This window comes from Octopus sinensis, unplaced genomic scaffold (genome assembly GCF_006345805.1).
Source record: "Octopus sinensis unplaced genomic scaffold, ASM634580v1 Contig09616, whole genome shotgun sequence".
Taxonomy (NCBI): Eukaryota; Metazoa; Mollusca; class Cephalopoda; order Octopoda; family Octopodidae; genus Octopus; species Octopus sinensis.
The window spans coordinates 11486-37369 of NW_021831849.1; the positions used below are offsets into that span (position 1 = coordinate 11486).

General features: G+C 36.5%; 3 protein-coding genes across 3 annotated transcripts; 2 read left to right on the forward strand and 1 right to left on the reverse strand.

Moving 5' to 3' along the window:
- Nucleotides 1–1659: 1659 nt before the first annotated feature.
- LOC115228140 lies at nucleotides 1660–2814 on the forward strand. The gene has a single exon (XM_029798794.1). It carries the CDS (start codon nucleotides 1660–1662, stop codon nucleotides 2812–2814), a length of 1155 nt encoding a protein of 384 aa, XP_029654654.1.
- A 5699-nt stretch (nucleotides 2815–8513) lies between these two features.
- On the forward strand, nucleotides 8514–12008 carry LOC115228141. Its single transcript, XM_029798795.1, has 3 exons — nucleotides 8514–9127; nucleotides 9245–10586; nucleotides 10731–12008. The coding sequence occupies exons 1-3, from the start codon at nucleotides 8514–8516 to the stop codon at nucleotides 12006–12008; spliced, it is 3234 nt and encodes a 1077-aa protein (XP_029654655.1).
- A 3179-nt stretch (nucleotides 12009–15187) lies between these two features.
- Nucleotides 15188–21867, reverse strand: LOC118761140 (sterol-4-alpha-carboxylate 3-dehydrogenase, decarboxylating-like). The gene is made up of 6 exons (XM_036498846.1): nucleotides 21709–21867; nucleotides 21521–21670; nucleotides 21257–21334; nucleotides 17102–17199; nucleotides 16700–16793; nucleotides 15188–15256 (listed from the first exon to the last, which is right to left on the reverse strand). The coding sequence occupies exons 1-6, from the start codon at nucleotides 21865–21867 to the stop codon at nucleotides 15188–15190; spliced, it is 648 nt and encodes a 215-aa protein (XP_036354739.1).
- Between the last annotated feature and the right edge of the window lie 4017 nt (nucleotides 21868–25884).

The following is a 25884-nucleotide window of genomic DNA, read 5'->3' on the forward strand; positions in this document are numbered from 1 at the left end:
ACTGGTCATTGGTATTTTGAACGTGGATATCCCTACTCTCGCAAGGGAGCTTCTTTTCAGTGTACATTTACTGGCTTTCAAAAACCCGAAGGTAGAGTCCGCCCCATTGCCGTTGGGAACTACTTCAGAAGGCTAGCAGATAAAATTGTATGCAGCCTTGTCTGTCCGAGAATATCTCAAGAATTTTCTTCCTTCCAACTTGGAGTTGGTGTAAAGAACGGATGTGATGTGCTTTTTCATACAGTAAAACGAACAAAATCCCAGAAGGGCGGCAAGCTTTACATCTGCAATGCCTTCAATTCACCGCCGGAGGATCAAATTTTTGAGACTGTAAGCAAGCGAGCCCCTTAATCTATTCCACTCGTCTACCTGGCCTACGGAACCAAGTCTTCACTCGTCTTTGGGGACAAGATTATCTTTTCGGAGACTGGAGTCCAACAAGGAGACCCTCTTGGTCCACTTCTCTTTACTTTGGCAATTGATGAAACTTTTTGCTCTATCAGCGCGGAACTGAACCTCTGGTATCTTGATGATGCAACGAGGAGGGCTGTGGTGAAATGTTGATCCTGTCACAAGTCGTGCCTATACTACGAAAACTCGGACTCGAAATAAATATAAAGAAATCGGCGCTAATAAATATCACATACTCAGAGAGTGATTTTATCAACGTGAAGTCTTTCAACTCAATATTACCCGGGATTACTGTCTTACTTCGGGAAAGGGAATACTTTCTTGGGTGCCCACTTAGCAAAGGACTCACGGGGAAACTCTCCTCACTCAATGCGAATACTGCATTCTTCCCTTTGAAAAATAGCTTTGGCTTGCCTAAACTCCAATACGCTCTCCGGTGTTCTCCCTGCTTTGAATATCGGGACATCCTAGAGTCACTGGATAGGACTTTGAGAAAGTCAGCTGAATCGCTCTTGAACATCCACTTAGACGAACCTGGTTGTTATCAATGTAACCTTCCTACAAGCGCCGGGAGTACGAGTCTCAGGTTGGGAGTGGATTTCGCACTCAAGGCATATCTGTCATCGCTTTCAAGCTGCAGTCATCTCGTCCAGGAAGTCCTACATCACACTACTGGACTTTCCTTGAACATAGTATTTGACGAGGCTGCAGTGGAAGGAAGCTGGATTTTCGATCCCGGATGATAATATCATGTAAGGCTATTGTTGATGACCTGAAGCGGTTAGTTGAACAAACACAGTCTTGTCTGTTCGCTTTCTGGGGCACAACACGGGAACGGCGCAAGGCTCCAGGAATTTCCATGCAGTTCATTCGGACGCTTATGGACGACGATTGTGTGAGGATCGGTGTTGCACAACGTTTGGGTCTTGACGTTTGTCTGGAACACAGATGCCAGTGCGGAAGAACAGTTGATTCCGAAGGACTACACCCCTTGTCTTGCAAGAGGAGTGCAGGTCGCGCTCCCCGCCATGCTCCACTTACGGCATAATACGACGGGCCCTCAAGGCCGTGGGATTTCTATCATAACTTGAACCCATCGTGCTGGACCGGAGAGATGGCAGAAGCCCCGATGGAATAACTCTTTTCTCTTACTTCCTGGAAGATTAATTCTCCCGGTTGAGCTGCTAATGCGGCAAAATTGAAAAGAAGTTTCATTACTGTTTGAGAAGAGCGGGAATTCTGCGGGTCATGAAGTCCAAGAAAACACATATGACCACAATCGTAGAATTTATCACTCGAAAATACAAAATTGGAGACCACGGAAGTCTCAATGTGAAGGCACTGCAAGGATTACAGAATGAATACCTAATTGCAGAAATCAGGAAAAAACCTCTGCATTCAATCCTCTTTAATTGTTTGGAGGATACTAATGTCGATGTTACGGAGTCCTCCGCGTGGTTAACATATGGAAACATCTCTCCGAGATCAGAAGCATCCTTCTGTTTACTACAAGACCGCAATTTCCTCTTTGGAGCAGGAGAAACGAATTGCAAACATTGCAACTCTGCGAAAAAAACTGTTGACCATCTAGCTACCAGGTGTGGGCGAATGCTAAACAGCGATTACTTACGACGGCATAATGAAGTAGTGAGATGTATTCACTTACATCTCTGCAGACAGTATGGAATAAAAAGGTCAAAAAGATTGAAGACCCATTCAGTCCAGTCTATAGTTGCAAATGAAGCAGTTGAGATCAGAGTCGATAATACTATAAGTACTGACACACACGTTCATAACAACAAGCCCGACATTTTCGTGTGGGATAAAATTAAGAATACAATTACACTAATCGAAATTGGAATAACTTCGCAGCAAATTTTTAAAAAAGTCGAAGTCGAAAAATCCCACAAGTATGATCTCTTAGCAAGTGAATTGGCTTTAATCCACAAAGCAAAAGTGAATATAGTACCCATAGTATTAACGTGGGATGCCATTGTCAGTAAATACTACAAACAATACCAGAATAGTCTGAAAATTGAGTACCCTGTAAGAGCATACATCCAAACTATTCTCATGAAGAAGACTCTTGAAAGTATGTGCATCGATTATAAACATGGAATGATGTCCCAAGAGGACGACGGTTTTGAAGAAAATATAACTTTCCTTGATAACAACATAAATCAGAAACTCGACGAAACCGACTTAATGACGGGAGCATTTGAAAAAGAGTCCTACTCCTATAATAACATTAATCGAGAGGAAGAGCGATGGAACTATGAATTAGAACCTGATGAAAGTCGTCTCATCCGAGAAAAGAAGAATGATCCTTTAGATTGCCTAAAAGAAGTTTGGAGACCGGTCAAGGTTGTCCGTGTTGGGGCAAAGAGGAGGATGGTCTATTGAGCTGGAAATTCGTTTAATTAGTTTAATATCACTTTTATTTTAAGACCAAAACACCGTCAATTTTGAAAAAAAGTAAAAAGTAGCCTTTTTATCAGACTAACCCTGTTTTGCATACTGATTTTGTGAGTAACCATTAGCCTCTCTTGCATAAACGTGGTGAACCAATCCTTTGAAACGTCACAAGACACTCCGACTAGCAAGGACAATTTTCGGAAGATTTACATGATCTTGGGATCAACTATGCCTTGACAATGTACATGTGCGATATTCTGAGGTATCCTCATCCTGCTTACGTGAGTGCGCAGGAGACTTCATCAGTGAAATACGCCCACGTATTGAACTTCAAATGGCCAGGAACTTTATGGGGATTGAAAAAATAGTTTTTGGGTGTCAGTTAAAGGATGGGCAAACGCGAGGCACTGGCACTAAAATGCTGTTCCTGTCCCTCTTGCTTACCTCAGTCCCCAAGAAACCCCAAAATCTTCTCTGGCATTTGCCTGGAAGAATTTTCTCGCAATTTCCTCTCTCCGCCTCAGCCGCTTTGTGCTCGTGAAAATCCCTAAGGCCGCTGGCTTCCGAATCTTTAGCTTCTCTAATTAATGACATCCTTTTGTCTCCATCCAAATCCGCTTGGGTCCAAATCTTCCTATTTCAACTCTCTTGGGGTCCGCATCATATCAAAATTGATCGTGGGCGACATCAGAGCAGCCATGAGAGTTCTGCCTATATTGGTTTGTAACTTTCTTGTTTTTCTTCGCTTGGAGTACGCACTCATTACTTCATCCTGTTTCCGTTTTCTGGACGAAGTCGGAGAATTCGATTCGCTGCTGAGAACTGGGGCTGGAAACAGGCTATTTTGCCTAGCAGGGACGGCGGTCGGATTCCTGGCCACCTCTGTTCTCTCCTTGCCATGCTCCTCACACCAATGCAGACCTCTCGTAATCCAGATCCTTTCTCTCCCCTCCGGATCGCTCACGGACAAAGAGCTTTCATACGGATTCAGATTCCCAAAGATCCTTGCCAAATGTGCGAGTGGACGGAGGCCAGCAGCTCTCAGTCTTTTCGGCACTTAGAGTCTTACGGACACCAACACCGGCTTGCTTGCCTGTTATCAGGAGCATCTCCATGTACGAGCGCTTGGATTAACGCCTATCCCTCTCCTGCAGCAGGAACCTTGCTAGACCCAGAGTGCTTAAAAATCGGAATCTCTCTCCGACTCTGCTTGGACATCTACACCACTCACGAATGCCGATGGGGGAATATTGTCGACGTAAAGGGCCTCCACCCTTTTTATTGTCGGGGCTGAAAAACATTGTTAAGCACGCCCTCGAGGCCTCTTGAGTCCTCTTGCAGCTCGACTACCAGGCTTCTCAAGGGACGACGGGAAAAGACCCGAGGGTGTGTCGCACGTTTCATAAAAGTGTGGAAAAGCACGTTTGCGTCTACATGGTCCGATACGTTTGCGTCCTTTGCAATTCTTGGGTCCGCATCCGAAGCAGGTTCTCTTGCCAAACGAGCAGAAGACAAAAGCTCAAAAAATACTTTTCGCTCGTAGACGGGTTCTATTCGTGCCGGTCTCAATTGAAATCTCGGGGGTTCTCGGCACAAGAACCTTTCGATTCTTCCAAGACATCGGGCTTGAAATCTCCAAACGCAAATAGGATCCCCGCGAAACTCGATGGCTTTTCGAACATGTTTCGTTAGCCATTCTGAGAGGGAATTGCGCCTTGATCCTTTGAGTTTTGTCAAAGCTCCGCCTGTATGACCCTTTGTTTTGTTTTCTTGTTGTTTGAATAAACTATCTTCCATGAAATGAAAAGTTATCTAATTAAACAGATAACACAAGGTTCTAAGTATAAAGGAAATTAGGTTTTCAAGATCTAATTAAACTCCCGTCTTTCTTGTTATTGAAATAAATTATTCTATTATATTGAATATTTTTTTGATATTCATGTTTAGTAGTAGGTTGTTAAGCAGAGTTGTCGGCCGATTGATATTTTCAAAAGTTTGTTTAGTAAGGAGTTTTTTTAAATACACTCAGCCAAAAGTGTTCAAAAATTTATATTATAAAATAGAATCTCGGTTAACTTTGTGTTGCCTGATGGCAAGAAAATAACAGTTGATGCAGTAGAAGGTCAAAACTTGTTAGATGTTGTGATCAACAATGATCTCGACTTGGATGGATTCGGTTGGTGAGGTTTTTATTTAATTTAGGGGTCTGTGATGGAGTATTGGCCTGCTCAACGTGCCAACTTATCTTTACTCCTGAGAATTTCAACGAACTATCTCATAAGCCTTGCGACGAAGAACTTGATTTACTTGATCTTGCCTCCACACCATCGGAATTGTTTTTTTCTTGAATTATTAGATAGTTCGAGACTTGGATGCCAGGTTGTGGTTACTGAAAAGATGAATGGGTGGGACATTGTGATTCCTATTGACAGAGTTGACCATAGAATTTTATAATAAAAAAAAATTTTATTAAAATGTATTTATAAGCGTTTTTCCACACCTTGAAAGTTTCTTTTAATTTTGAGAAATTTTTGGATCCTACAATTATTTTTACCATTCAATTAAAAAGATGAATTATTTTTAATATGTCAGAATCTCACATTCCTGTTTGGCAAAGTTGAGGAAACTGACTAAGGCTTTTGCGGTTTGAGATTTATTTAGTATAGTCGATTGGATACGTTTGTGGTTTATGAGGTTTTTGTTGTATAACTCTGGTAGATTGAAATTCTATCGGATTTAATCAATGTTTGTAGTGACGATCAACCTAAAGAAAAATTGGTTAAAGCGCAAAGGACTCAGTACACAAAAACGGATACGCTTATACAATTCACTGGTAAAACCTGTCCTTCTTCACAATGCCGGAACATGGGGGCTTGAATTTAGATTCCTTCCATAGAGACCAACTTCGGCGCACTCTAGCCTCTAAATGGCATTCTAGACTCAGCAGTAAAACAGTTTATGCCAGAGGTTTCCAAGCTTTTTTTTACGCGCCTCCCTTAGAGAAAAAGTACAATCTGGCCTCCCTTTATATTCCATAATATAATACAATTATTATTTTATCAAAAACAATTTTAAAACAAAAGTTAATGAGATAATTTTTTTCCATCTTGGCGCAAAGTTTTTCAAATTTGGTGTCATCGCAGAGAGTGCTACTCTTAGCTCAGTAGTCATACTGTAAGACATTGGTACGATGCTAGTAAAGCATTTGAAGGACAGAAACAAGTTTTTTTAACGATTTCGTTGGTATCAAACTCTTCTAATTTTCTTTTAAAAAATTCTTCAGACTTATGGACATGTTCAGAATGCATCGTTTCAAAATGTATCTTAATTTGCATGGCCTCATCTATCTGCTGCAAGTGTTTTGAGGCAAAGCAAACAGAGGGGTTTTCATGAATCAAAAAGATACGTGTGAATCCTAACAATAAGTAAGATGGAAAGTATTTTCTTGTCTTTGGAGTGGTATTGATTATATTCCAATCATTTTGATTTTTTGAACCATCGTCAAATATTTATTATTCGTGAATTTCTTTTGCAACCATCAAGAATTTATTCAGTGTAAAATATTAATTGTCTAATAATAAATAAATTTTTGAAAAAATATAATTTTTAAATTAATAACTCTTATTATCGGAATATAGTCACGTTTTTTACATAGATATAATTTTCTAAAAAAGTTTCTGAAATACTTTTCGCGCTCCCTTGACACGAGTCAACGCCTCCCTAGGGAGGCGCGCCTCCCCATTTGGAAACCTCTGGTTTATGCCATAACATCAATTAAAGGCACCGGCAAACACCGCTATGGAAGACTATTTCGTAACTGACGGTACTCGTTTCGGTGGACGCCCAAAAAATACTTACCCGGTGACACAAGAAAGAGACCTCTAGAGAGAGAGGAAAAATCTAAAGGACAGGGACGATCTTGACGCATTACGCGACGTCGCCCAAGATAGAGGGAAAAGGTCCAAATTAATAATTCTTATTGTTTCTTGTGATGCACCAGCTTTGTCATGATCGATGGAATCGCGAAAGTGCATAAATAAAAATAATAATAGTGACGATCGTTTAAATAAATAGATTTCACAAATAATACGCAATTTGATTACTTGATCAGACAACCCGATTTGTCTCTGTGTTTAAGGCATGGTGTTGACGGCAACTTTATATGTTATATAGCGTTGAATAATATTTAAAAAGATCCGAGGAGAATATACGTGATAATCTACAAATATTTAGTTATATCGATGCTGTAAACAAGAATGGTTAGTATGTTCATATGAATATTAAATCCTTATTCAACTTATGGTACTTTAATAATACGAGGACGGCCTACAGTATTTGGAGACCTCTTGAGAAGCATACCCACACATCAAGATGTGAAGATATAAAAGGCAAAGCTTGTTGAAACTGATGATCTAATGGCAAGACGGTTGAAATAAACGACCACGATAAGGATAAACAGAGTTAACCGTCTAATAATGCGTTTCTTTAACGGTAGATTCACAAATTATGAATCTTTGATGATATCGTAGATTTTCATTAGAAAGAATTAGATCTTCCAAAATAAAAATTCGTTTGGGAACAGTCCTAATTTACTTTTCTTAAACCCTAAGAACCCTTGAGATATCAACAATCATGATATCACATTGGAGTTTAACAGTTCAAAATTTTTCTGTCACAGATATAAAAAATTATCATTCAATGGCAATCCATTCATCCACAGTTGTCTGCATATGTCTGCATATTGGCCGTTGTTCGCGGCAATGCCTATTCGATTATGTCGTCAGCCGCGAATTAATTATATGCGCTTTTTACAGCTCGTGATTGGAATTGTAGTACCTTTTTAAAAAAAAAAATTATTAATTGTTTCAAATTGCCCATAAAATTCTAAGAAACCAAAAATTTCCATTTTCAAAAGTCGAGTGTATTATAATTTCTTCAAGGTAAAATTATGATTTTTAGAGGTAAAATGTAGCCGGTTGCCTATACATATTCATTTGCCAATGTCACATATTCCTATTAATTTTTTTTATTAAAAATATTTTAGTTTTTATAACCTCCAGACGATGCAAAACGCCTTGTTCTTGAAGATGCAAAACGTCCAGACGGCTGTACGCTTTTCGCTTTTGAATCCGGGAAGCAGCTCGTTTGGGACGTCACCTGTTCTGACTCTTTCGCCAAGGGTGCCTTAAATGCTACGGCTTGTCGACCCGGTTCGTCGGCCGAGAAGGCCGAATTCGCAAAACTAACGAAATATGTCACAGGCGCTGGGCACTACCGAGCGCTACGGGTTACCCGAGTGGACTTAAAAAAAAATCAAGAAAAAATACTTGAAATTTTATGTTTCAAATTAATATACTTAATTTTTTTTTTTTTTTTCATCAAAGGAAAAATGGGGAATAAGTTATACACGAATTAATAGAGAGCCTGGAGGTCAGCTCAAAGTCGCCGCACTGCGTATCGAGTGGCAGTTTCCGCGGAGCACTGCGATATACTTAATTTGATCAAACACGTAAAAAAAGTTATAATTTTTTTTATTATATTTTTTAATTTGTTAAAATTATAATGCACAAAAACTTGCTTTAAAAATTACTATATTAAAATAAAATATATTTATTAAGATTTAATATCATTAATTTTTTGTGGTGTTGTGCATGTCCGTTTTTATCAATAACAAGAAAACGAATCCCATGGGCCTTTCTGCAGAATCAAATAATAAAAACAGTATAGTGGATGCAGGAGTGTTGTCTCTGGGGCTGGATAACGGCACAAGAACTAATATTAACAATAATCCTACAGTTGGAAGTCGTGCTGCACCAACTAACTTTCATTCCATGTCCGCCATTATTAAGGATGTCAAGTGTGTCTCTGAGACTGAATGGGTGTCTCAGGTGTTCTATGCTATCAAAGAAAGATTTGGAAGGATGCCTAGAGGTGGCTGGGATCTCATTCTGAAAAAGTTCAATGAAAAATACTTAAAGTGCTCAAGTCTATATCAACTAAAAAAAATGGTCAAACCACTAAATGGGAATCAAAATGTAGGGAAAAGAGGCGATTGTAGTGAAGGAAAATCTAACATGAATATTGAAATTTCTAACTTCAAGAATTGTCTAGAAGAACTCAAAGTCCAACTCGAAAGAATCAAATCTATTCCTAGAGAGTCTCGAAAACCTACCCCAAAAATCCAAAAAAATAGAGTGAAAACTAATATTCTGTCTGGATTGAATTCTGCAATTTATCGTATTACAGAAGATAATCCTCCACAAAATATGGATCAGATTACAGACATATTATATGCTGCACAGTGTGCTTATTTGGCCTTAACTATAAGACCAAAAACAAAAAGCACATGGTTGGAAAACACAGAAAACAAAATTTCGAAATTAGCAGCTGAAATTAAATTAGTGAATTCCTTTTCGAGACAAGCATTACCTCAATCTGAAAAGAAAAATGTAATGGATATTCTTTGCCGCTACGGGTATAAAAAATCTAAAAAGGGAGAGCTAATGAGAATTGAGGCCTTAATGAATGACCTAATCAGAATTAAAGAGAAACAAATATCCATTTATAACTCGAGGAAAGAGTTCCGAAAAGACAATGCGTGCTTCGAATTAAACCGTAGAAGGTTTTACCGAAACTTATCGTCGAATAATGAGGTAACCTTATATGGCTTTGATGATGATGACTGCTTGTTATTCTGGGAGAACGTCTGGAGAAAGAAAAATATGGATCACGTTTCGTATAATTGTGTGGATGTGAGGTCTACCGGTGGTGAAGCTATGGAACCTCAATTCACAAATGAGTTGGTTAAAGATATGCTCAAATATGCGCCTGATTGGAAGGCGTGCGGATGCGATGGAACATATAACTTTTTCATCAAGAAAATGAAATCATTACATGAATTCTTGTGTAATGAAGTAATCCGGATAATCAAGGGTGAGTACATGCCCGAGAGTTGGTTTTACACAGGATTAACTTACTTGATTCCAAAAAAGGATGATTGTGAGAATCCAAAGGATTTACGCCCTATAACGTGTATGCCAACTTTGTACAAGCTTGTAACGAAGTGTGTGAATGTTAAACTCTCTGATTTTGTGGATGGACTTGGGCTGATTTCAGACAATCAACTTGGAACCAGAAAGCAATGTCAGGGTGCGAAAGAGCAGGCACTTATTAATCAATGCTTGAACAAGGAATATGGAAACAGTCTGTACTCTGCTTGGGTGGATGTAAAGAAAGCCTTTGACTCGGTTGATCACCAATTTTTATTCCACATATTGGACAGCTCTGGAATTCCACTCTGGATTATTAACTTTGTGAAAAGTATAGTCAAGAAGTGGAAAGTAAATCTACATCTTGATGGAAGGAAAATTGGTTCAGTAAAGCTAACCCGAGGAATTTTACAAGGAGATTCATTATCCCCATTGCTATTTGTTATGGTAATGGATCCCCTAAGCAGGATCCTGAACTCTAAATTCCCCAAATTGCAAATTAATCAGGAGGATCTAAATATGTTGACATATTCTACCAATCACCTATTTTTTATTGACGATCTAAAGATATTTGCTCTTAAAGAGGACAGTGTTATTAAAATGATGGAAGCTGTTAAAGAATTTTTTGACATCGTTGGCCTGGAGATGAACTCTGAAAAATCGGCCTCTAATGTCAAATCTTTATCATGCTGTGAGACTTTGGAAGGAATCAATGGATATCGCTATTTGGGCGTATTTGAAGATGGAGGAAGTAATGTCCTCAAGAATAAAGTTATGAATTCAATAATGGAGAATGTAAAAAAAAGAATAACTATGTTGTCAAAAACAAAATTGAATTCGGTGAACTTATTCTATGCCATAAATGAATATGCATTGTCCCTATATAATTATTATATTGGGCTAATTAATATTGAGCCATATGAATTTGATGACATTGATAAACAAATACGTCGACTGCTCATGACACTCAAGTTACATCTCCAGCCTGCAAATAAAGAAAGGCTGTATTTAGACCGCAAAACTTTTGGAAGAGGACTTGCCTCCATCTCGTTCAAGAGCGAATTAATACTCATGCAATTCCTTAAAAGCTTGGAAAAACAGTCGGCTGTGTGTTTGCGAAGGTCGGGGATTCTGCGAGTTATTAAAACAAAGAAATGGCATTTGGCTACAATCGCAGGATTTCTTACCTCTAAATACGCTATTGCTGACACAGAAAGCATAGATATTAATTCTCTCAAAGACATTCAGAAAAAATATTTGCTAAACAAAATAAAGTCCAAGTCACTACACTCTGTTATGTTCAAATGCCTGGATGAATCAAATGTCGATCTTTCTACTTCCTCAGAATGGTTAGCCAAAGGAAATAATGGCTCCCGAAGTGAAGCATTATACTGCCTTCTGCAAGATAGAAATTTGTTTTTTGCAAACACGAGGCCGTTATGCAATCATTGTAAAAAAAGTAAACAAACTGTTGATCATCTGGCCACTCAGTGTGGTAAAATGCTCAATAGCGATTATCTCCGAAGACATGACGAGGTGGTTAAATGTGTCCATCTTCATATTTGTCGAATGTATGGAATCAAAAAGAACAGGAAATTAAAGACTCATTCAGTTCAGTCGATATTGTCAACTCAAAATGTAGAAATTAGAGTTGACACGTCAATTATAACAGAAAATAAAGTCAACTTCAATAAACCGGATATCTTTGTTTATGACAAGATTAAAAAGGAAATAACCTTAATCGAGGTGGGCATAACATCTCAGGACCGCTTAAAACAAGTGGAAGTTGAGAAACTTCACAAATATGATTTCCTTGCAAATGAACTATCACTACTCTACGAATGCCAAGTTAAAATTATTCCCGTGGTTCTGACCTGGGATGGTGTTGTCACAAGATGCTTCAAAAATTATATGGATAAACTATATATTGAAAAATCTACAATGACATACATCCAATCGGTTGTGCTCAAAAGGACGCTAGAGAGCATGATAATTGAACACAAGCATGGAATGAAAATAACTGGCGAGGAATATGCCTCTGCGACCGATCAACTAGTAGAAATGGCATGCCGCCAGGACACTCCATTCAAAGATAAAAGACGCACAACAACTGACGCAGAGATAGAGAATGAAGAGGAACAAGCAGCAGACTCTTCTCCTAAAAGGAGAAGAGAGACTACCAATCAGGATTGAAAATCCTAATTAAATATCTTAACCTTAATTAAATTTTGGTTTAATAAATTATTAATTTAAGATTTAATAATTGTTATCTTACATAAAAACAATTCTAAATGTATCTACTACAGATTTAATTCAAGAATAAGGCGTAAGACGTTTAAGCTCTAAGGCTCCAAAATTTTCATATAACGTTACACAGAAATTGAAAAAAACTTTTTTTATGGATTATAACTAAAATTTTAATTATTTTTGATCTTTTTTTTTTTTTTTTTTTTATATGTAATTAACAAATAGTTATTAACTAACTAAATTCCCGGCATCGTAAATGGAAACACAGTTTCCACGTACTATGGCCAAGGAAATCCTTTCGAAAAGCCACTTGGACTCGCGTGGGTCTCCCCGTTTATGGGAGATCATGCGGCCAAGCTTTTTTAGAAAGGAAAGAGACTTTTCGCCGATGACGCCGGAAAGAGACTTTTCGCCTTTTTGATCTTTATTTATTTTTTTGATTCGTTTCATGTGGGTTTTTTTCATTGTTCCGTCGGACATTCGTAATTCGACAATATTGTTTGACAATATACTGGAAATTTGTACAATATCTCCAAAGTCTCACCTTTTGAGATCAATCAGATCTATCTGAAATCTCTCATTTGGTTGTGAGGCTATAATGTGGTTTTCAGGATCAACTATTTTTAGTGGTGTCGCAAATCGACATCACATTCCGATACTACTTTCCTGATGATTTCGCGTTTAACAAAAAAATATCTCTGATTACAAAACTCTTCCAACGTGTTATGTCCGCAATGAGTCATTTGATGAATTTGCGTAGCCACTAATTGCATCTCCTCATGATTGTCTGCAGGAATGACTATTTTATGGTTTCCACGTGAGTCTTTAAGATATAGCCGCCCGGTAATGAAAATAAAATTCTTGGACTTTCGAGTTAATCTGTATTTTTTTTGTTTAGATATTCCAATGATCCCTTGCTCTTCCAATATTTTAACTATATGATCATATTCTTGTACAGTTTTGACAAAACAGCGAGGCATCAAGAAAACTTTATAGAATACGCATGGCAAATTATCTATTTAAAAATTATCAAATGCTGCGCCTTTTAAAAATATTGAAATTATATATTTATTAATTTTAAATATAATAACTAAAAAAATTTAGGTTTAATTTTTATACAAAATTCTTTAAATGTTAAATTTGAGCATTCAGTAACCCGTAGCGCTCGGTAACCGGTAGCGCCTGTGACAAAATATGAGGATTTACTCGATCGATTTTGCTTTTGGGCAATTGCCGTCGAAACTTCCTGTGTTTTTGGGACCAAGACGCTTGCTCATCTCAAGAAACTTGGCCGCATTTGCACCTACCGCTCCAGAAATCCGAGGGAATTTATATTCCTTATTCAGAGGATCTCGCTGGCTGTTTTACGCGGGAATTGTCTTTCAATCCCCGAGCCAGTTCATAATAGCTATATTTTTTTTGACGATTTCTCTTATTCATTAAATAATCTTTTTTATAACATCAGCCGCTCAATATAATTTTTGTCTAAATCCAAAAGACCCCCATTAACTGGCTTACCCGTCTTTAATAAATAAATAAAAAAAGACCCCATTACAATTGTCTTATTTGAAGGAACGTGTAGGAACCTTCCCGACTGGTATGTAAATGATGATGTTTACTCCCATAGTCCTCAAATCACTCCCGAGATTCTCGAATAAATTCAAAACATACCAGACCATAATTTAATTTCCACTTTAACCAGGATTGTCCAAAAGTCATCATTAACTTGATCAAAAACTGCACAATAAGTCTCAGTCGACCATGTTTATAGAATTGACTAGTCAGAAGGATAAATTACTTCGCTAAACTCAGCTGTCTTTTCTAGATTTGTATCAAGCGGCTCTGAAAATATTCACACTAACAGAATCCTAAAAGACTACCCGGTTATCCATTGCAAGCATCTGGAAAGTAAACGTGTCTGGCAAAAATAATGAGGTTAATCTAATCAACTGTGTGACTGAGTAGGAAATAAAGACTATTAATAAACAAATGTTAATCTTCTTCCTGGACAGTACGTCTGCAGACAGGACAGCCCGAGCGCTGGAATGAGTAAGTAATGGGAACCAGTTGCAGCCAGTTTGTGATACAAGGCACATGGAAAACGTGAGAACAAGTGAGATTGGCGACATTCTCGTCAAGCACAAACAGGTCAAGACAGATTGGACATCGAGCCTGATCGACTAGAATGTAAAGACAGAGAATCGTACCAATGTCGGCCTCGATAATTGTAACTTTGTTCAATCGGTCAATGACGTGTTGAGGACATGGACGATCGCCATCTTCCAAATCAGCAAACAGTCGTTCAGCAATGTCGAGCCAATTCCCCTCACGCATTAGGAGGACAGACTCGGAGCCGAAAGTAGAAGACATGATAAGGGTGGGAAGGATGTGTTCTACCATTCTATAATCAGTCAGACACACACTCACCCTCGCATTGTGTTCTGTTCGTCCTGACTATATAGGTGAAAGGAGAATCGGTACAACACTCTGGCCCTCTCCAGTCTACACACTTCTTGACAATCACTTACTCATCCTCCCCCACAGACATCGAGTCTTGACTATTCTAACACTCCTCCAACAAACATACCATTTCCGTTGTCTCCGAATTATAGTACTCGTTCACTCCACCACTGCCCCTTAACATTACCACAACTTGTACATTCCACTCTGCACTTCCACGAACCCCCCCATGCACGTAGGGCACACGTAGTCCTGTCCTATCAGTCACAACACACACCTGCGATGTTATGTTCACGTTTCCATTGCAAATATAGCAGTAAGCCCAAACTCCACTTTGTTCGCTCATCACAACAAAATAAACATTCTCATCATCTATTTTTTCTAATTTAAATTATTTTCAAAAAACAAAATTCCGTCCCTTTGGAAGAAATCACGTATCTTTACATTAATCAAACCAAACGAACTGGGTGCCATTCCAACTTCCTACTGCCTAATTTCTCTTTTATGCACGCTAGCCAAAATTTTCGATAGACTAATTTTTTACGAGTATCCAATCACTTACTAAATCCCACAGCCAAAATGGTTTCAAACCACTTTTAACAACTACCCACTTAACAACGGTTTCGCAATTCGTCCTGGAAAAGAGACCCCCAAAACAAACAGTCCTAGCTTCCATCAACATCTCTAAGGCCATCTAGCTCAGCGTCCTTTGATGTGGACTCATCGACAAAATTCTGAAGAGCGATTTAAACTCGAAATACAAATCCTAGCTTATAGATCATTGTTCTAAACAACGTTATCTTTAAAATAGGGTACCTGCAAGGTTCTGTGCTATCTCCGTCTCTGTTCAATCTATATTTTCATGACTTTCCGGTCAACGACCCAAACAAATTGGCACTGTCTTATGCAGACGACATTATTATCGCCCCAAAACACGAAGACTAAAAAGCCGCCTCCTTCAACATTCAGCAACAACTGTACTCCGCTAAGAATTGGCTCACCGAAAACAGTCTAGAGACTTTGCTCTCAAAGTCCTCGGTCACATTATTATCTTTTGAGACAGTCAAGCATACATCCCAAGTTATCTCTCACCTCCCGCTAATAAAACACATAACTGTCTTCGAACTTACTTTTGACCCAACTATGTCCTTCAACAAACATGTCTCGAGCATTTCGGACAAGGCAAACCGGCGCACAAACATTCTAAAACAAGCACTCTCCAAACGAGTCTACAAACAATAAATCAGCTCCACACTAAGTTACGCGAGTCCAAGCCGGGCTCCCTGCTTACCTAAAAGCTCCACAGTGGAACTTCAATCAGTACAAAACAAGGTTATGCGTATTATATCCGGATACTTAAATCAGGACCCATCGGCCATCTCCACTGTGAAATTAATCTTCTCCTGACAGAAGAGCATCTAAATATGAGAGGAAGACAATTCCTATTTGATTTGAGAAAATTATACCACCCTTGCACTGGTCTAAATGTGCTAAATGACAATGGTCGTTTACTGAAGAATAGGCCTACAAAACAATACTCTGGGATCTTTTCTAAAATCAATGTCCCGAACTAATGTCCACATCCAATGAAAAGAATTCACGATTACATTTTAACGTCGAAAATTCTAAGGTTGACTCCTAACCTCGTTTTTAATAAGCTTCCACCAATGTTCACCCTTCAGGAATGCTCTTGCTTGTTCCGGTCAGATTAATTTTAATCGTTTCTGCGCTGGTCATCATTATTTATTATGTCGCGAACCCAATGCAAGCTCGATCGCTAGACGCTTCCAATCAATGTCAGATTGTCGATCGCTAGACGATTCGAAGTACTAACAGCCACGGGCGATCATTCTCTCAAGGGCTCTCAAGGGTTTTTTTATAGTGAGTGATTGAATATATGCGTGCGTTCTCTCACTGATGTTAAGCAAATATGCATATTGTAGAAATTTTTAAAGTAACCAGCCCATCCCATGTTAATACAATAAGTACTATTTTTACTCTTGCACGATAGATTAATTCCAACTCTTTAAATAAGAGGTAATATTTTCTCATTTTTTCGATTTCACTTAAAATTTCTATTATATTAAGAATTTTGTTATATTTAACTATTATCTGTCAAAATCAACTTCTTAACTCTTTTTCAACATTGTTAGTCTTTTTAAATGTATTCTTGTTACCGATCCATCTCTACTTTTTACATTGACAAAAATTTCTAACATTTCTGGAAAAATAGTAACTGGATTTCCATATTGTCGTTCTAACTTTGTTAATCTAAGAGAATGATTCGTCCCATAATTTTTTTAAATGCGAGGCTTTTTAGTAATCAAAATATAATATAAAATCCCCAAAATCCAAAAGTTTAATTTAGATTAGTCGCCGATTGGATGGACAAACAATTCCCGCATAATATCGCGAGCGATATCTGTTGAAAATACCAGCTCGTTTCACGACTGTCGTGACTCCTTTTCGAGACAATTAAATCAATCTCTAGAAGGAATTTAAGAGCTTTTGTGCTAATTACTCCACTGGTTTCGAAACCCAGGAGGACAAAGCAACAAGTGTCGACCAAGGAAGCATACTTTACGATTTTCTTGGTTTCAGCAAGAGGAGTAAATCCAGGCCGATAAGCAGAGTTTATAAGCGATAATGAAGAGAACAAGTCGACACTGGTTGCATCCTATATGAGGGCAAGTCCAAATCTTAAACATTAATAATGTAAACCCGATAGAACGTTTTCTTCCCAACGGCCCAGTGTTTCTTAACGTGGTCCCCAGGAATATGTTTAGGTCAATTAATTTTTATGACTAAAAAATTATTTCCGATGGTAAAAAATAAGATTGGTGACAATGAATTTGAAAAATGGTTTCCTTTTTTGATTATTGATAATCTCGAAAATCTTGAAAATAAAATTTGAGATTATTTCCTAGTTACTGAACCAATTGCGACTTGGATAATACACCCTTTTATTACGGAAATCAATAAATTAATTTATGACGACCATGAAATTGATTTCCAAGAACAGTTGATTGAATTACGAAATTCGCAGTTTCGCAAGTTGACATTCAATTCGCATTCGATTATGGAATTCTAGATTTTTGTTATTAATGAATATCCAATCTTAAGTAAAAATGCACTGGAAGTGATAATTCCCTTTTCAACCACTTATTTATGTGAAATGACAATATCTTGTTATTCTGAAAAGTAAAGTTCTTAACCGACTTAAGGTGGAAGACGATATGAGAATGGCACTTACCAACATTGTACCAAAAATTGAACAGCTAGTTTCTAAAAAAGAGGATCAAAAATCACACTAACTCTAAATACTATGATTTTTTAATTTTTTGAGCTTTTTATTAAATTGTTTTGTTACTGGTGGTGTCCAAAAAATTCAACAGACTAAAGTGGTCCCCGGTCAAAAAAGGTAAAGAAACACTGGTCTAGTTCAACTGGTTCCAGTACTGAAGGAAATCCGCGCTTTACGACATCATTTAGTGAAGCGTACCTGGGAGTCATGCCGGCACTAAAACGACAGGAGAAAGGGTGTAATCCCCTCCTGTCGACGAGTTTGTCATATTTGCAACAATGTGGCTGCCAAATCTCAATTCCAAGGCGTATACAGATGCCGAAACAGACTGATTCGTTGTTCAGGAACATACCGGCTGTCGAAATCAACAAAGCTTCAAGCCAATCGGCCGAATGTGGTTGACAAGGGCAGTTAATACTTGTCAGGTGAGACTAGTCGGCGTGTAAGCAAATATTTTCAAGTATGTGTGAGCAATAAGTAATATCCTAGTTCCTTTGAACTGAAGAAATTTCCGGGTTTTTGGGCCTACGAGAAGCCCATTTGTTGACATCTGCATCATATTTCGACAACTCACACTGTTCAGAAATGGGAAAGAGAACAGAGTTGACGAAATTATTGGAAGTGGACAGTGATGATAGGTAACATGGAATGGATAAATCACCGAAATGCCCTCGCAACAAATAGATAAATTGACAGGCAGTATGTCTCATGTTTGAATTTGATATTCACGAGCAACAGAGGGCTTTGGAAATCAGATTATTAAGGTGTTCTTGTTCACGAAAGCAGGGCGATGACCGCATAAAAAAGTAAGTTTTTGGATAAAAAGATAGTTTTTTAGTAGAAAAAGCTCCAGATGAGATTTGAGTTTGCAGATACGTGAGATAAAGATTTCCATCTCATCTTTCTTGTCACAGAGAGCTTTCCTAATGCCCTTGCCACTGATTGGCGAACAGAGGATAACAAGGTTGTCAAAGATGGTGATCCTCAATTGCTCAACATGGTGAGATAAAGTTAAAAATGAAGATTCGAATTCAGATAAATTTGTGGACAGGCAGATCAGGCAACCCTAATAGAAGCAAACGCAGAAATAATTTTTGTGACATCATGTTATACGTCCTCAATAAGTCCTCCATGAGTAACGTCGTCAAGATACCAAAGATTTACTGGTGGTAATCAATGCAATAAATGGACATGCAGAGACATGTCGAGGACGTCTCTCGTTGAACGAGAATTGGACTCTTAGTATTAACATATATGCGGAATAAATGTACAGTCAAACCCATTTAAACCGATTTCTCTCCGGACCAACAGAATTGTCCGGTATAAAGAGAAGGCCGGAATATTGAACAAGTCATTAAATTTACTTATAACCAAAAAGTAAAACAGTGATATTAATAGAAATCTCTCAATAGGATTTCCTCGTATTTAGCCTCGATTCAGCAATTGCTTTATTGTTCAGATAGATCAGACTGAGAGTAATGCAGGGTCTTGAGTGCAAGCAAGGTGGCAGATTTTATCTAACATTTGTTGGACATTTGTGCGTGTTAATTTCTCTATATTTTTTGGTTTTTTTTTGCTTATCAGAATCTGAGTCACTGTCATCTTCAGAAACTGAGACTGTTCAGTATTGCTCAAATAGGGATGATTCTCTATCTTCGGGATTTTCAATGGGTAGATCCAAGTCTAAGTTGACAAATTCTTTTTCTGTTATTTCCATTTGGAATCGTACAGGACATTCCCCAAATTTAACATCAAAAGGTGTCGCAAATATTTTCATTAAGGGTAATTTTTCTCTAAAATTCTATATTTTTAGTATATTTGTAACCAAATCGACCCCAAAACGGCACTCAAATTGAGAAATTAAGTCGCAAATTATTGATATATATTTTCCAAAAAATGTTTTAAGTTAGATAAAGCCAGACAATAGAGGCATGGCTCATTGTGACCTCGTTTGAAATTCTATTTCGTATGAAGCTAAGCCTCTTCCAAATTTTCCGTTTTTATCATTGCTTCCATTAAGGAACTAAAATGCAGGTAAACATTAATGCAATGTTTCAAAGAATCTATTTAAAGTACGAAAAATAGTTGGGAAATATTTAATTATATATATAATTATATTATTTTTAAACATATATATAAATTTTGTTTTTTTGAGTTTTGTGTGTTATGGATAGATGTTCCTATTTTTTGTATTATACTTTTTTTAGTCAATTCACATTCAATTTCTCGTATGAGTAGTGACAATATTAACAATTACGACGATGATCAATTTCTAGACCCCAGAATTCTTAGTTATCCTAATTTTAGAATAAATTTTCAGATCGTCAAAATTCTAGCAAAATGCATCGTGCACAATATCAGTCATACACAACTCGAGAGTATTTGCACAAAACAGTTGTGCCCATCATAATACAGTCAATGATGTCACTCTGCAAACAAAGGTTTCGTATTTTCAAATTATATTCAGGCCTGAGGATCCAATTGAATTTGTCATCGATTATCTCAGGCGTAATAAACACAATATTCGGAATAATTAATAATTCATTCTTTGTTTTAATTAGCTTTTCGCATTTTTTTCTTTAGATAAGAAACGACGTTTTGTGATAGTATATAGAGAATGCTTGTTAGAATAACCTCCACTTTACTTCATTCTGACTTAAATTGAAAGAAAAAAATCGACGCAATATGCCTTCACTAGAGTACTTGAAATGTGACAAATCAAAATATTTAGAGCTTATTCTGAAAAATGTTAATTAATATTATTTTCTTCTTATTCAACATATCGTAGTTTTCAAGTCCCTGGCAAAGAACAAATAATTTTCCCGCAATAAAAAAGGCATCAATAATATTTCATTTAAAAACCATGTTATTAGAAATTATAAAGAAAAATGGTCCCGATTAGCTTCAACTATAATTATCGTAATCCTTCGTCTTCTGGAGTCCTTCTCTCAAGGAGACTATTGGTTTATAGTTCATATCTTTTTTTGCTCTCTCACACGAGTAGTAGTGATGTCTTCCAGCGAGCGAGACAATCATAGGTGTCAGAGATGGTTTAAAATCGACAATTGGCATCAACAATCTCCTCAGAAAATGCAAAAGAAAGGCAAAAAATAGCATGAGAATGAAAGGAATTTGAATAGAAGGCTTATCCTGTCCATAAAATTTCATTATGTCGGCCATGAAATCCCAAAAGAACACAGTTTCATCATTTGTAATATTATAGGCCTTTTTTCGTAAAATAAAAAAACCTTTCCAGCCAAGCGACCTTCAATTTCAAGATTTTCTAATGCAAGAATATGAGCATGACTAACGTTCTCAACGTATGTAAAGTCAACAACATTTGTACCGGATCTAAAATAACCAACCAAGAGTACCCAATCATAAATCTCTTTTTGAGAGAACTGCAATTTTTTTTGATTGATGGAAATACTTGATCTCCTGGTCCGAAAATTCCGTGGGGCCTGAGCGCAACGGTGGCAAGTTCTGGAGAATTTGCGTCCAAAACAGTCTTAAGTTTATTAACATAAAAAAACTGATTCTTGCATTATTTTAGATTTTGTATATGAATCGGGTGAATTTAGAGCGTAGGGCAATGTCTCATCGCCGTTGATGGTGTCATGTAGTGGATCAAAAACTACACTGGCTGAACTTGTCAGAATTAGTTTCTGAAGTTATTAAATTTTTAATAAAATACTTGAATTTTTGCTTCTTTACAGACATTAATAACATTCTTAGTCCCAAAATAGTTGACCTGAATAAATAGTTTTTCATCTTGACATAGTGGAGGTGGAGATGCGAGTAGAAAGACAGCTGAAACATCTTCTGTTAGGCATCTTCTTAAATCCTTATGAAAATTAATACAATTATTATTACAGATTTTACTAAAAGACTCCCGGACATGTACTCAACGTCAACAAGCTGTTCTTTTGGACGCACAATGTCAAATACCCGCACTTTATACCCTCTGGAGGATAAAAGAGGTATCAAATTTGTTCCCAAAAAACCACAGCCTCCTATAACAACACAAATCCCGCAGCTCATGTAAATAGCACAAATAAACTAATAATTGATAAATTACTTTAAAATTATTTAAAATGACATCTAATTTAAATTTAAGCAAAAATAGTGAAATCACTCTATAATCTCCAGTATTAATGTATACACACCAAATTGGAGTCACCTAATTAATTACCCTAATTAACTGTTGGTGATTTTTAGGTTAAAAATAATAATAAACACCAACTTCTGTCCAAGTATCAATCAACAGTGACAAATTAGACGACTTCTATTCTTCTTTGTTGTAGGTATATAAATCTCTTCCTGTCTTGTATAACGGATCGACATGGGGAATCACCAAAGCCGATCTGAACAGTTTGAACCAATATCATCGAAATCAACTGAGAAGAATTATGAACATACAATTCCCAAGAAAAATATCAAACTCGGCCTTATAAAACAGATCTAACTCGATCTCCATGGACATCCTGGAATCCAGATGGAAACTTTTTGGGCACATATTGAGACTGGACAACCTCGCTCCGCGAACATCGCCATGGAAAACTATTTTGCCCAATCCAAAGGAACTTTCCGTGGAAGACCTAGAGTCACTCTACCTACCGCGTTAAACGAAGACTTGACAGGAGTAAACAAAAGATTGAAAAGTGGGGACGATCTTGATTCATTACGGACTATAGCAAAGAACAGGGGGGCATGGAAACAGATGTGGGTGAGGATACTGGCTGTGGCACAAGGAAAACTTAATTAAATTTATGATTTTCCGACAGTGCTATATAATAATTAGGGCAACCGGAAAGTTGCTCTTAAAAATGTAAAAAATTGACCTTAAAAGTCAACTAAATTGCTTCAAAAAATAAAAAAAGTTGACATAATATGCATAAAAAGTTGCCCCAAGAAACAGAAATTTATTTATTAAAGCACAACATTAAATAATATTTAACATTTTCAGGTAAGAAATTTCTATCTTTGGTTAAAATTTTGTGAAGAATAGAAAATGATCTTTCTACTTCACCCGATGTTGCCGGGCAATCCAATAATAATGCGTGGTGAAATGAAGTAATTGGTAGCTTAGATAACTCCATTATTTTGAAAATGTCTTTTCTTGAAATTCGTAAGCTTATGTAGTCTCGAATTTTGCATTGGGAGCTGTATTGATTGCAATACAATCAATTAAAAAATATTCTTGTGGATTTTTTAACGTTCCAACAAGACAATTAATATACTTCTCTTTTCCAAAATCACTTTCGTCAATCATTAAAACAATTTGTTCACTTGAAACTGTGTTAATAATTTGTGAAACCATCCTTTCACCTAGAAATGTAACAATGTCTCTGCATTTGGTTTCCGAAGGAACAGAATGTCCATATTTATTTAAAAAACCAATAATTGATGTATTTCGTAACTTATGAAGTGGAATATTTGCTGATAAAAATGCATTTGCAAGATCCACGGCAAAACAATCAGCAGTAACCTCATTTTTACTATGAGTATCCAAAGTATTATTAGTATCTGGGATTCTCAGGATATGCTTTTTAGAATGTCTGTGCTTATCAATAAACCATTGCTTATTAGCAGTTACGTAAGAATTACATAATTTGCAGAATAATTTTCCATCCAGTGAAGATGAAAACTCCTTAGGATATTTTTTAACAATAGAAGAAATTCGCTTAGTGTTGGAACTCCTGTTTTTAAGCATTGTAAAAAAGCAGTCAACAAAAACCGAAGAAACGTGCACTATGAAATTATATTAATATTAAAAAAAAATGTTATTATAAATTTTTATTACTCAATAAAATAAAAGTTGACAATAAGAGTAAAAAAGTTGCTCAATAAAATAAAAGTTGACGGTAAGAGTAGAAAATTGATTTTGTTGCTTTTATAACTTTTTATATATACATTTTTTTATCGAAATAATTTGACTAATATCATTTTAACACTATAATTAAACCAAAAACTCAAGTTGACTTTGTTGACTTTCGGTTGCCCTAATAATAATATAAATCTCTCAAAACATTGTTCATGATATTACTGGAGATTGGAACGCAAAGGCAGGACGTAAGAGTAGGCATGGAGAATTCATGAGAAGTCATGGAAGAAGGATCAAAAATCAATTAGGATAATCGCTTGCAAAATTTCACAATACATTCAAACTATTTATATGCAATACTGCTTTTAGGCAGTCAGCAAGACATAAAACTACATGAAGCTACAAGACATAAAACGACACAGAAAGGAAAAATCTGAGAATATTAAGAATATAATTAAATAGACTACATTATCTGCAAACAAACGTACAAGGCAATACTACGATATTTTCAAATAGCCAAGAATACACTTAATGCAGAAAAAAAGCCTCTACAACGGGCTATCCGATTTACTATTTAGACAGGGAACATATTCACTCGCCCGATTCGCTATTTATGAAACATTTAAAGAAAAAATTTCTCAAAAAACCAATAAACCACTCCTATTTTATCAAAAAATATGCTTGGCCGGGTTTTCTGGGTTTGTCGGCGGAATTGTTGGCAATCCCGGAGATATGGTCAACGTCCGAATGCAGACTGACATGTCAAAGACCGTCGAAAGCATTTTATTACTGTAGATCCCTAGCTACAAACATGTTTTTGATGGACTAGTTCGAGTATTAAGAGAAGAAGGAACCATAAAGGTACTTAATGGAGTAACCATGACTTCAACCCGCGGTTTATTTATTAAAATTGGCCAAATCTCAATTTACGAACAAGTGAAGGAAATGCTTCTCAAAACAAAATATTTAACGACAATACTCTCCTTCATTTTATTAGCAGTTTCGTGGCGGTAGTTCATTTGGATTACTGTAGGGAGCAGTGGCAACGGTAATCTGCCAACCTATCAATGTAATGAAGACTCACAATTCTAATTACTCAGTATTGCAGATTTATTAATCTTCAAGTCTCTATTTGAATGTTTTAAGGACGTGGACCGTGATGGGGTTAGTGGATTCTTTAAAATATTTTTAATATTTTTACTATTAAATTTACTTTATAATTGGTTGCCTAGCCATTGAGAAGGACAACTAAAGTTCTAGAAGACTACTAGTGAGCAAATATTCCGTAGATTTACTAGAAGATACTTTGTTGTAACGACGGGTCTTTGGGGTTAATATAATTTTGTCTAAAATCCTTAAATTAGAAATAGTTTATTCCTGAAATAAATTTCCAAATTAGTGTTCAATAAATTACCTAAAGTCACACTATTTTTAAATTTGACGTCAAAATGACTTGGATTCTTACAATTAACATAATTAGTTCATTAATTTTAACAAGTAGTTGCTGAATAATAATTATTGTAGTTGAAATGCTTTCCATGTTTATTCCCACAATAATGAACGTGCATAGACAGCATCGTATAGTGCAGTCAGAAACAGACAAAAAAATTAGAGAAATCAATGGAGAATATATTGGCGTACTTAACGTCGGAAATTATTCAGAAGTAAACCTTATTCGGGACGAAATTAATTTGATCAAATACTGGGCCTCCTACTGGTCTCCGATTACATCTCAAAAATTTCATATGGGAACAAACATTGATAAAATAAGCCATTTGCCCACAGGAAATGATATTTTTATTGTTAGAAAGTTATCATCAGCTCGTACTCCACATAATGTGAGACTATTTATTTCTCATATGAATTTTTTATTTAACGGAGAACTTAATGTCACGGGAGAAGTAAATGTTAAATTCAAAAACTTGGAAGATTAGTCACTGTAATCTGTAAGAGAAATTTCATCAAATTATTATAATTTAGTTCTTCAATGATTGAGAAATTATCAAGTTTTTATTGGGCAACTGAAAATGTTTTTCTATGAGAGATTTATTCTATAAACAGTTATAATAAATCATTTTTGTCTAACGATTTAGGGATGGTTGGTTTTGCTCTCTCTGGACAAATTATTCTCATCGAGTTTCTTCTGTTTTTTAATTTGATTTTGATTAAAATAAATTATAATTTTTTAAATATTTTTTTTAAATAATCAATCAATTTCAAATTTTTCTTATTTC